Source organism: Micrasema longulum, unplaced genomic scaffold (assembly GCF_059751315.1).
Source record: "Micrasema longulum isolate JH-2025_06_02 unplaced genomic scaffold, ASM5975131v1 h1tg000251l, whole genome shotgun sequence".
NCBI classification, from domain to species: domain Eukaryota; kingdom Metazoa; phylum Arthropoda; class Insecta; order Trichoptera; family Brachycentridae; genus Micrasema; species Micrasema longulum.
This window is the reverse complement of record NW_028277456.1, coordinates 109575-123189: the sequence shown is the minus strand read 5'-3', so window position 1 is coordinate 123189 and position 13615 is coordinate 109575. Positions and strand designations below refer to the sequence as shown.

At 34.4% G+C, this 13615-nt stretch overlaps 1 protein-coding gene across 9 annotated transcripts in view; it reads right to left on the bottom strand.

Annotated features, from left to right (window-relative positions):
- LUBEL (Linear Ubiquitin E3 ligase) overlaps window positions 1-1324 on the bottom strand; it is a 40002-nt gene extending 38678 nt beyond the window's left edge. For 7 of the 9 annotated variants that reach the window (XM_088223759.1, XM_088223760.1, XM_088223762.1 and 4 more), the window contains exon 1: window positions 1104-1324. In XM_088223759.1, the coding sequence (XP_088079885.1) occupies window positions 1104-1109 (6 nt within the window). In that variant the 5' untranslated portion in view covers window positions 1110-1324. The remainder of the gene's footprint in view (window positions 1-1103) is intronic. The other 2 variants (XM_088223761.1, XM_088223769.1) reach the window with 1 other exon arrangement.
- Window positions 1325-13615: the final 12291 nt, after the last annotated feature.

Here is a 13615-nt window from a genome sequence, read left to right as displayed (position 1 = left end):
AGGTTGTGTTATGGGTACTAGGTACTAATGCTTTTCAGGCATAAAATTATTGTATTTGACAGTGTTGTTTTGTCGCACATTTTACAGGCATATATTTTTGCACTTCTCAAGATAGCTCAACAAACGTAAAGTTTTAAAGGATGACGGGAATGTCATTATTGGTAGATAGGTAAGATAGGAACGAGTAAAAGGTGAAGAATAGTAAGTTGGTGTATTTACAGCTGTGTATTATTTACTGTGGTACATCTTCCGCTCGCTCTCAAAATAAATGCAAGCACACTGAGTCACGAGTACTGCTGTCTGTCGCCTCCCGCCCGCTACCCGTGGCCCGTGGCCCGTGGCTAGCCGATTCTCTAGTCAATGTAATAAATATACAAACATCTTGTCATTATCACTACTAAATAATACTTCAATTATAAAGAAATTAGTACTTCAAAATCTTCTTTCCTAGGTCACGATTCTAGGAATTGGTTTGCAACAAACCTCACTCGTTCACTTCGCTCATTTTAAACTAGGTATTAACAAAAGTATCTTCAGGACTAATTTCTTAAACTGGATGATATTTGATAACTTTAGTCAACAACATATTTCAAATTCAGGGAACTTCTGCAAACATGAATCCAGAAACTTTCAAAACTCGTACGTTGCCTATTTTCATATATAGTTTTTTAATAAGATTATGCAGGTATGCGCCTTATTGCTGGCAACATTGTCACCAAGTATTTTTAACTATATATTGTTTCAGCATGTCCTTTGTGGAATAACATTTTAAATATTAAAACATTTTAAAATAAAACACTTTGCATATATATTATAGACAACACACGAGAATAATATTATCACACAACTAGTTTCAGGTATTATGATTACCCATTATCAGGTGTTAATAGTTACAGCTGATGATGGGTAATCAGAATATCTGAACTTAGTTGTATATTTAACTCGTGGGTGGTCTATACATACAAAGTGTTTTATTTTAAATATATTTAACTATTTAAAAATAAAACATGAGATGACGCTGACGTTTATAATATATGACACGTAATAATATATTTGGTATGTGTGTACACGCAGATTAACAAACGGATAATGCAAGCACTAACACTCATTGCAGCACTCGAGGAGGAAGTATTCCTGGAAGATCACTTCACAATTGTGGAGCCATTAGGAAGTAGGCAGAGGCGCACTAGAATTTCGGACTTTTCGGTCGCGTAATGAGGAAAGTTCCTCAGGAGAGCGATGGGCGGGCGCCGGGCGGTGCGGTGCCGACTGTCGCTGCGGGCGGACCCAAATACTCTCGACCCGCCCAACCCGACTTCATCACACTTCCGAAAATATGGCCGGTCAGAAATTGTCGTCTCACAAAAAGTGGTCCGCCATCCGAAGCTCGGACTTCCTCCGAACACGCGATGATCGAGAATCTTCTTAAACGCCGGGGATTATAAGGAAATGTCTATAAAGCGCGGTAGTCGGGTCAAGCTGGATGTAAATCCCGTAATTTCACCGCTTTCTTAAAACGAACATCAAATAAAATTTTAAAGATCGAGAATTAAGTAGTGTATTTTGTAAAAACATGCACTGACAAACGGTTGCGATTTAAGATAACTTTTCTATCATTTTCGATTGATGCATTTGTATATTTGCATTATTATGATCACAAAAATTCGTTATTGTTTTTAAAAATACAAGCATTTGTGTTTTTAAACGGACGTTTGTCAAAAACATAAATTGATTTTTTTTAAATACTGTTTTTACTTTAGTTCCTATTTTACTTACCGCATACATAATTTCACAGATTTTGCTTAAAAAAACTAGAGGATTTCGCGAAGATAGTAGGAGGTAATTAACTACGTGACGGTAAATTTAAAATGGACTAAATTTAATTAACGGTGTTTTGCGTGTGTCAAAATGTTTTTAGACAGGCTGGTTTCCTAGGGAGTTATTTAGATGTAAATTTGTTGCAAAAGAGAGGGAAAACGTTTTTGATAAGGTAATATGGAAGTCTAGGCATTTTTAGGGCTTACGACCTGCCATTAGCTGGTTTAAGTGGCCACTTTACACGCTGTGTAATATTCACCATTCTGCCTAGTTTTTAACATCCACATTTCCTCAACTCTTCCAGCTATTGACTCTCGTGAAGACAAAGAGCTGAAACCTTCAGCATGTGGGTGAGACTCATCCGGCTGAATCATTTCACCTACTAGGCAACGCCTGAAAACAATTGTTCAATTTTTAGACTTCTTACACCAGTTAGTTCAATCAACAATGTTTTAAACAATGTTACGCAGTGTGTAAAGTAGTTGCTTAAACCCCCCATGACCTCAAAAAGATTTCCCCTCTGTTGCAATAAATTTATGTAGATATTTTTGTTCATTATTTCTTGGAATATTGAATATTTCAATCCTTCCGGTGTATGATCTCACCCAAGTCTGTCTGCAATAACTATCCGTTTGCTGTGGGTCTATGAACTAAGTAAGTTACATCGTTAAACGGAAAATCGGTCAAACCAAATGGATTTAGAGTAATACTAGCAATAATGGTTTGCATAGAAAACGACCTATAATTTTCAGGAATAAACTCTACAATACGCAGTTTCGTAATGTACCATTTTGTAAATATGTGAGCTGTCAGTTTTCCATACTTTTATTTATAGTCGTTACTGAGCGTTATTAATAAAAATAATAATAATTATTATTAATATTGAAGTTGGTTGATTTACACAGCGCCATTTTTGTGAAAACCACCTCAAGGGCGCCGTACAATAAATAAATATACTGAGCGCATGGACGATTGGGATTCTGGTTCCTCGTTTCCAATTATGACTATTTACATTGTGACCGATAAGAGCTAGATAACAGCACGTCTTGCAGCTACAGAGCGCATGAACGGTAAGAAATCTAGCTCCCATTTACATTGTATTTTAAACTGACAATGAAGTTTAGTGATAAAAATATTTAAAAAAACAACTGAACTTCCTCATTACAGCACAGAATAACACCCAGGCTTGAGAAAAATCTCATTCTCTTTTGTGTTCTCACCAGAAAGCCGCCATTTTATGTACTTATCGCATCTTATCTGCACCTTAAGGTACATAGGGCACTTATTATATATATTGGTGCTAAATATAATTTATTTTATTTATTTCATTTCATTTCATTTTTATTTCATTTATTTATTCAGATATTTAGAACATTACAGAAAAAGACCCAATTCATTCTAAATACAATAATAAATCACAAATTACAGTAGATAATTATGTTATTAAAATAATATAACAAAATGTAAAAAGAAAAATTAAATGTTAGAAAGTGCTTTCCTAAGGGAAGGCCCACTGTCGTGAAATATGTCGACATCCGAGGCGATGCGATTATGTAGCAAGATTGCCCTACCAACCGGCATAACCATTGGCAGGTTGGTTCTGCATCGCGGTAGGTAAAACAATCGATGCTGTCTTTGTCGAAGATAGTTATCAGGTACGAACAGACCTACATCCATCAGAATTTCTGAGTTATGTATGCGACCACCGATCACCTGGAAAAAGTGAACACCCAAATGAACGTCCCTCCTCCTCCATAATGACTGATAGCCTAGCATTCCCAGTAAAAAGTCAGTTGGGAAGAGCCAAGGATAATATCCACACTCTTTAAGGTACAGATAGCGCAGAAATTTTTTCTGCACTCTCTCCACCATCAAAGAGTATCGAGTCTCATGTGGCGACCAAATAATGGAACTAAACTCCAAACGACTTCTTACCAAGGAATTATACAATGTCCTCAAAATCTGAGTGTTAGAAAAGATCTTGGCATTTCTAAGAACAAAACCAAGCATTTTAAGGGAGTCATTACATAGATTAACTATATGAAGATTAAAAGATAACTGAGCATCAAACAACACCCCGAGATCTCTGGACGTTGAAACCCTTTCAAGTCTTACTCCGTCCATGAGATAACGATAGTATATTGTTTTGGATGCTCTTGTGTATGCCATTACAAAACATTTGGAAACATTGAAGAACAATTTGTTTTGTTTGCTCCATTGAATTATATTTTGAATGTCACACTGAAGTTTAATACAATCAGAAGAAGTCAGTATTTCACAAAAAAATTTTAGGTCGTCAGCAAATAAGAGAAAATTACAAAATTTTATGACTTTACCAATATCATTTATAAAGATTAAAAATAACAATGGTCCCAAATTAGATCCTTGAGGAACCCCTGAAGAGGTATTAAATGTTTCAGATTGATACAGTCCATATGACACATATTGCTTACGATCTGTAAGATAATTTGTGAATAGCTTCAGAAGAATGTCGCTAAAGCCAATCCTCTGAAGTTTCAGAAGCAAAAGTTGGTGATCTACCTTATCAAACGCTTTGGAAAAATCGTTGTACGAACAGTCTACTTGAGCACCTTTGTCGAGTGACTTAGTGACAAAATTCGTAAACACCATCAAATTTGTATTGGTTGAACGCCCAGGCCGAAATCCATGTTGTTCGTTTGATAATATACAGGTATACTTGTTTGGGAATGCTATGAAGTATTTACTGACCAGACACATGCAAAATAAATATATCAACCTGAAACCAGAGACGTTTAGCAGAGAAAGTAAACTTGCTAACCATTACACTTTTTTTTTTCAATTATATATCGTATTTTCAGCGATTACTGAAATAACTCCGCGTGTGATGTCAAAGGTTCTCTTCAGCTTATTCTTGATCAGTCCTGTCCATTCGTCCATTGACGACAAGTAAACCGGAAATATTCCATAACTCTCTTTGCATGATTTGAATCAAATGAACTAGTGACGTCGTTTAAATTAGTTCGCTTTTATTAAAATATTTTTTATTATTATTTTCGTACATTTTCAAGAAACTTTGCCTTTCAATTTAATGCTCCAATTTTTACCGCGCTCAAGAAAACATTTATTGTATCCAATTTCCCGTAGGGCTGAAGTTCCTCATTAGGCCTCCCTTCCTGTTGTGGTGCAAAAATAAAGAAATTAGAAAAGGATAATGATGCCTCTTGATTAAGAAAATATCGGGTGGAAATGGTTCCAGAATTTAATAACGAAAATAAAAATGTCTATAAAAAGCTCCGACAGGGTTGCTTTAACAAAATATCAAGAAGTGGGTGAAGATAAAAAACGCGTATTTTCCAAAAAAGAATGTTTTTTTACAACTGCATGAATGAAATTTATACATTTTAATTAAATTAATTTATAAATACAGAAGTAAATTTACAATCGTTCTCTATTATAGATATTTTCAGTATTTTTATTTCAGTTTCAGGGCCACATAATACTAAAAAAAATATTGCTTGTGTCTGGATGGATAAGGAACAGTATAGTTCTCTATCATTGTCGGCCTCGTGGTGTAGTGATCGGCACATTTGCCTACCATGCGAGAGGTCTCGGGTTCGATTCCCGACATGGTTGACATGAAATATTTATGTATTTAAAAAGTTATTTTCACTAGAATATTTTATAGTCCCTGGACTAGTACCTGAAGCGTAAGACTGGTCATCTTACCTTAATGTAACAAAAATGATCAAGCACTGTGATTGGTGTACCAATGCAGTGCCCTATGCACCATCATGTGCGGAAAGGGAATGATGATGATAGTTCTCTTCTGTTGAAACAGAATTAGAATCCTAGAGTAGTCCTAAAAAAAAATCTTTTAGTTAAATAACAATTTTAGTTCATTTATGAAAAATTTATTAGTATTTAAATATCTGTGCCATAAAATTTTATTAGTCCAGAAACCACGCACGTACATCAAACTAGCCGACTAAAATACTCATAAATGAGTAGTTTATCGTTTTGGCTATTAGTCACTCCGCAGACATCGCTTAGTGCACAACTGCCGATTTAAATTCAATTATGCCTTTTTGTGTCGTGTTTAAGTGTCAAAATGCTGCTGGAATTAAAAGGGAATGGGGTGGGATCACATTTCATGTAAGTGGCGAATTCACAAATAATGTTATTTAAGAATTCGGTTATTTTACCGTCTGTCAGATTCTTAAATGAAACAAGGCGAACATTTTGTAAGTATTTCCAGGGTAGTCGAATTTTTCGCCCGGCTTTCTATTGATAAGTCTTAGTATAATATTAAACTGTATTCATTTAAATTTTTTGTTGTTGTTTTTTGTAAATTTTATTTTTTATAAAACATACGATACATTTAGTAGATATTATACTCCTAGGGGTGCTGTTCTGAACCACTATCGTGGGATGAGAAAACTCTCGTGTATTTTGTATTTTAATTGCGACACTTTTGGTTTTGCAATTCGACTTTTCGTTTTTAAGCTCATCGGGCAGTTTATTAAGTTTAGAATGGCCAATATTTTTTTATAGTCCAGTCAGTAAAATATCTTTTTTGGTAAAATATAGCGCATAAAATAGCACAAAATTATCTTATATTTGTGTTATGATATATTGTTTGCGGTTTGGCAACATTACGCGGCAGGCGGGGTGTCGTGCAGGAGAGGCTCATTTGACAGACTTTTGGACACAGTGCGATGTATTCAAACTTGATTCTACACGCCTTCTGGTATATTATAATTATATGATCTGTGTATTGCTTTTATGAATGTCTGCAGTTTCTCGGTTGAAATATCTGTCGAAATGTTAAGCTCGTCTCTGTTGAGATATTCGTTTGATTTTTGTGATTCTGGATAAAAGATTCCATCCCTGATATGATACAACACAACGTCCAGCGCTCCGTGGCTATATCTGGACCGCGGGACTTGACGCTTTGCCAACGATACTATATTTTAGGTTTATTTCCACGCATAGGTAAGAATGTGTCGGTATTTCTTGAAGCGATTATTGCAGACTAGACCTATTACTACGTAAACAATTCGGTAAAGAAAATTAGGTATATTCTTCCAAGGTTAGAGTGAAAAAATGTAGGTAGATATTATAATAGGTCACAATACAAATAATTTTGCCGTTGTAAATGGAAAAACTGAAAGGCTGAATAAAATCACAAATTACAAGCTATTAATTACATTATATTCCTTACCTATTTATCTATCTGAACGAAATAGAACAGGTTATTTATTATTACACTTCGTTTTCAGGGCCACAGCAACAACTTCAGAGGACTATTTTTTATGATGTACATTAAAAAATATTCTAATTCGGAAAATCGCCTTTTTTATAAATACTCGTAGATTAAAATCATATTTGACCAACATAGCGAAACGCATCGGACGCGGAATAGGGAAGCAGCTAGGTTAGATTGTCTCAATTTTCAAATCATAAAACATTTTTTTTTCAATGAAAAATGAGTCTATCTAAATATGTTTCTTTTTTGGGTGATACCGTGTGTGTTGGATTTTTTTCGACGTTTCGGCTACAATGGCAAAAGCCATCTTCGGGGTATACTGTGTGTTAATAAGGAACAATTATGTGTTTATGTACTAGTTATTTGTACCGTGTCGCAGTCGGCAGAAGGTACATTTCTATTCATTTTTGTAGTATTTAGTGCTGGAAACCATGTTGACTTTCATTTAAGCCCATCGTCCTTGTTTATGTTATTTGGGTATCTGTGTATTTCAATTACCTCTTTTTCGTGTAATTCTTGCACTGTAATTACTGGGTTTATGTAAAATCTTTGGTTCGAAGGAGAAAAAATGTCCGGTGTCTATAAATTTTTCAGGGTGCCCAAGTTTACACGCTCCTTTTGTTTGCTTTGCGCTCTGTTTGTCCTATGTACACTTTATCTCACACTTGGCAACTTAATTTGTAAACAGCTTCCGTTTCCAGGGGATTCTTATTACACACACGGTATCACCCAAAAAAATAAACATATTGATAACAGTGACCTTTAAAACCTTCACACCTATTTGAAAAAACGAAAAATAATTATTAGAACTTTTTTAAGGTTCACCATAAGGAATGTTCCTCTGAAGTTTTGCGGTCTGGCTCTTAAACCCGTGTATTTTTTTTTTATTTCACGTTTTACATAACACTTTTTTTTAAAATATGAATACCTCACTGGGCACAACGCGTGTCGAGGCATTTATTTACATGATTTAACATATACTTATGGTGTCTAATAAATAAACATAAAATAATACATATTTATACTTAATCCACACAGTTATACATACATAAATAATAGTAATAAAAAATGTATGAGCAAAAAGACAAATTGGTACATCAAAATATTTTTTTAGAATGACTAAAATCATAAAAAATAAAATATAGAAAAAAAACAAATGGTTGCTCACTTCTGCAGGGGTGAAACGAGAAGTGGGGGGGGGAGTCTGAACCGCACGGCCGCACCCCTCTTGCTTCTCCCCTACAGATGTAAACAACCATTTATTTTTTTCTATATTTTATTTTTTAAGTTTTTAGTCGTTCTAAAAAAATCATTTTAATGTGCCAAAATGTATTCTTTCTCATACTAATCATCGTGGTTTCGGATGTGACAGGGTTTAAATAACACCCTGTATATATATAAAGCATACAGCGACAACAGTCAAATTCAAAAATATAAAAAACTGTATCGTATTATCAGCGCTGTGATTTTTTAAAGTTGTGTATTTCTGAAATTACTCCACGCGTGACGTATCAATTTCTCTTCCACTTCTTCTCGGTTAGTTCTGCCAATTGATCCGTTGTGTTTTCGTAAACCGGAAATCTTTCACAGCTCTCTTATCATTGGTTGATTCATATGAACTAGCGACGTCGTTCAAAGTATGCAGTTCTATTTTATGAAAAAAAATAAAAAAATTTCCTACATTTTCAAGAAATTTTGCAGTACAATTTAATGCAACAATTTGTATAAACATTTTTTGTATCTAATTTCCTGTAATGCTGAAGACCCTCATTTGTATTTTTTTACCTCTTTGAGACCTGTCTATCTTTTTAAATAAACTTTACAGCGCCCTTGAGGGGATTTAAAAAAAATGGAGTTATATAAATTATATAATTGCACTTGAGGAGGAACTTTCGCGATAAACGCATATTTATATTTATGCGTAGCATACCTCGCCATAATGATTAGAAAATGAAATTCCATTTTTATCGAATATTCGCAAAAAAATACGGTTGTGGAACATTTGCTGTTTACCGTATTTTCATTTGATTATTATTTAATATTTTTCTTAATGATGATGAATTCCAGAGGCTTACACTCACCACCTCGGATTCGGAATAAATACTTGCCCAAACATTACAATTATGTTTGCGGGTACTGCATCGCGTCAAAAATGTAGCAGGTTAGGTACGCGCACTCGTAGGGGAAGGGTGTACAAAATGACATAGGCGGGTAAAATGACATAGTACTCATATCTCAGAAACCAAACTCTTGGTTATGTTTGAACCTGCACAAGAATGAGCACTGGTACGACACATAAATACTCACCAATATTTAGGACGCTTATGGCGACCGCCCGAGGAGGACGTGTTGCGGGTTACTTTGTGAAATAAAACAATATTTTTGCTGCGCGGACACCGAAGGTATTATCATTATTTTATTTGTATTATTCTACAACACAAACTGAAAGGATATGTTGTGTCATTGTTAATCTTCATGAAAAACTATAATTTTGTAAAAAATTTCAAAGTGTAATGTGATATTTTTTAATGTTTTTAAAAACTCACGTAGTGGAGCAAAACGACATATGTACCGGTAGGGTAAAATGAAATACAATGTCATTTTTCCCCACTTAATACTTTTTTTCCTTTAGAAGAATAATAATGCTTCGCAATTATGTGCGTAAAACATGACATTTGAATACAACTCCAAATATATCAGAGGCTAAAGCTAAAGGTTCCAAAAAACATATCCTGGAAAAGTGTTAACAAGGTATATGTAAAAAAATGATTATTGATTTAGACACTGAAGACTTTCTACTTACAGACGATGAAGATGACTGCTCATGCATGTATTGTAATATACGAGATAAAAACCAGGTGAAACACGGTTAAAATGCATGAAGTGTGGAAACTGGGCTCATGCAGAATGTGCTGATTTAAATAAAATAAACCAAGATTTTTATTTGTGAAGTGTGCATTTAATATTTTAATTCTTTAATATTCATAAAAAAACTTATCAATTCTGTTTTTAAAAAGTGTTGAATAATCATTCCATCCACGTATATATCGTATGTCATTTTGTACACCCGGTAGGGCAAAACGGTCTTTTGCAGTATGTTTTTATTTTTGTATTTTTATTTGATAGATTTGTATTTTTTCCTACAACAACAGTGCTAACATGTTAAAACATAGTGTACATTTTGAACCGAAGAGATTTTTTACTAAATATGTTACCAATTATTTTATTTTCATTTTACAAAAAAATCTATGTCATTTTGTACACCCTTCCCCTACATAAAACCATGAGTTATATTGTTGCGGGTAAACTACTGCGCGTTTTAACTCTTAAAATACTGTGGTCAATAATTCCTGTTCTTGCGGTGATGTAGAATCGTGTTACCACAAGCAAAAGACGGAATATTCCAGGCATTTGAAAAAAAATACGGAGAGATACTTTTTGATAATTCCCTTTTCATAATTTATAAAAAAAAAACATAATTTAGTACTGTTAAAGCAAAATAAATTAAAAATCATAACGACGCTCATTTTACATGCATGCGTCCCCCATCACTGTCAATAACCGACTGAATCTGTTTCACACAAACACTGGCTACAGAACAGCGTCTCTGTCTTCCTTGTTACGAGCTATCGTCGTGCTCTCTCTCATACAGATTTATTGATGTTTTGGCGGTCGTTCATTCTTCGCGCAGCAAGGACAAATATTTTTTGTATTAAAATTCAGCATAGTTATACAAATTTTACTTTCCGAATCCGGTGTGAAAAGTTCAATTGAAGATAACAAAAAATACTACTTCATCTTTAAAAAAATAAGATTTATAAAGTCTTGTATCATGTGTCTAGTCTTTAGTGTGACATCACAGGCATACAAGAGTCAAAATCGCAATGCGCGCTAGGCCTTAGAGTTTGATTACGAGATATAAGTACCTAACTATAGAATTTAGAACTGATAATCAGCCTAATAATACCTGCCAAATAGAGATACGTTATTATTATTATTAATAACAATAATACACTAGCGGCTATTAAGCTGATGCGTGTATATCAAGTATACATGGTTATTAAACATTATAAATTGATGTGTGCATCTAGTTAACATTAACTGAACTAGCACCAATCACTTTCTCGGGAAGGCCATTCCATTCCTCCACAACTCGGTTTGTCAGGAAGTTCTTCCTGGGGTTGGATGAGAAGGAGGTAGTGTTGAGCTTCAATGAATGACCTCTGAGATTAATTCACAGTGAACAATAATTTCAACGTGGGTACATTATATTGCTCATTTAAGATGTTGAACGTTTCAATCAAGTCACCACGCTGCCTCCGCTCTTCCAGTGAACTTAACCCAAACTCCCTTAAGCGGTCCTCATATGATTTATTTCTTAGAGAAACTATCGTTTTAGTTGCTCTTCTCTGGACTTTCTCCAACAACTCTATTATTTTTTTTAAATAGGGACTTCAGGTTTGGTAGACATACTCCAGGAGTGGACGAACATATGTTTTATAAATTTTGAGGAACACATTTTGGGTGATGTGAGCGAATTATTAAGTATAAAGCTAGGGTTTCCTAGGACAGCGGTGCCCGTATTTTAACGTCCGTAGTGAACGGTGATGCAGTGGACAGCCGTCGTAACGGTGACTAGAGTGTGGTTTCCTAGGAAAACGGTGTTATCAACACCATTTAACACCGTTTCCCTAGGAAACCACTCTCTAGTCGACGTTACGACGGCTGTCCACTACATCACCGTTCACTACGGCCGTTAAAATACGGGCACCGCTGTCCTAGGAAACCCTAGCTTAAGAGGGAATTGGCGCGTTTAACAATTTCGATAATATGTGATTCCTATTTAAGATCACAAGTAATTATAACTTCGAGATCTTTTTGTGACGTTACTGCTTACACTTGATTTCCATCCACGGTATAAATTATTTTCTAATTTCCAGGGCCAATATGTAGGACGGTGTATTTCTCAGGGTTGCGTTAAGAGCCATTATTTTGTTCATTGAAAAATCTGATTAAGGTCATCTTGGATTATTATTAGTAACTAATACACCTACACGAAAAACACCCGACCCAACATACCACTGTAGGTAGATAATTTTCGTTTTGCCCTGCTCTACATTCTGCATGTCGATCATCGAGGTTCCAAATCGAATATTTCACTTAAAATTGGGATATAAATAACGGAATCCGGGCGCCATATTTAGCAGATATCTCATTAGATGTGTTATATGATGCGCCGGATCATTGAATGCTTTATTTCTGGCTTCGAGCCAATATTTCGTAACAATAAGCGAGCGGCAGTGCAAAACGGACTCCATACGCCGCCATTATTTTCAAATTTAAGTTTCTATTTCATTTTATTCAAACAATGTGGTTATTTTAAGTCCCCGTTCTTCGGGGTGAGATGAAATATTAATATGGTGTCAATGTGAGTTTGCCGTTTTGAAGTTAAGAATGCAGAAATTATCGCAATAAACTGTTTAATATTCGAATAAAACAACCATAAAAATGCTTTTTTTAATTGAAATAAAAATTAGAAGTCCACTTTGTTTGAATGCAAAAAACACCAGTAGTCCCAGATACGCTATTAAATATGTACTTTAGTATTAAAATAATTATTATTTTACATTGGAAGTTCTTTATAGATTTAATTTATCTCATTCGGTTCAAAAGTTATGATGTTTTGGAAATCTCGTTCAATGTGTCTCCTGTGGTTTATCCTTTAAGGTTCAAATTTTATACAGATAAAAAGATAGTTTCACGTAGATATCAGCTTATTTGATAATAGATTGTGACTTTCCAAGGAGCATTATTTAAAAAAAATAAAATAATAATCGATTGTCAACACAACCGAGTTATTCGATTATTATAATTGATTTTGCCCAATGCTATTCATTATGGTAAAAGTCAAAAGGTACCTACCCCCCTTTTTTTCTTTAATTTTGCGATAAAAATTAAAGAAAAAAGAAGAAAAGAACAGATGTATATACTATAAGCAAAAGATATTAGAAAAATATTAGTTCCTACCTCAGACTAATAATGCGTAACCTAGAGAAAAGCCCTATCACTATGTTTCATAGAACGCAAGCGATGTTGGTTAGCAACCAATTGGTGGCTATTTTGTTTTATTTGACAATATAAACATAACGGTTCCATCGGACTCTTTTGTAGCTGTGCTCGGCTTTATTTGTAAATAACTTGGATATTTACGTCATAATAAATAAAAATCAACGATTTCGAATATTTTCCCATTATTTACGTGGATTTTTGGCATTTATTGTCCCGACACGTGTATTATGTTGCTTAAAAACCGTGTTGCGTAAAAGCCGTTTCGGAGATGTGACGGACAAACAGACAAACTCAACACAGGACTTTGGTTCCACGGAGTTGGGATTTATGTCTCAATAAATGTAACATAAGTATGTTGTGAATAAAATAAATAAATAAAAAAAAAAACGCACATGTATTTTCAATTTTATAAAATAAATATAGGCGAATTATAGAAAAATAAATTGGAATAACCCTGCAAAAATAAATACACAGGTGCAT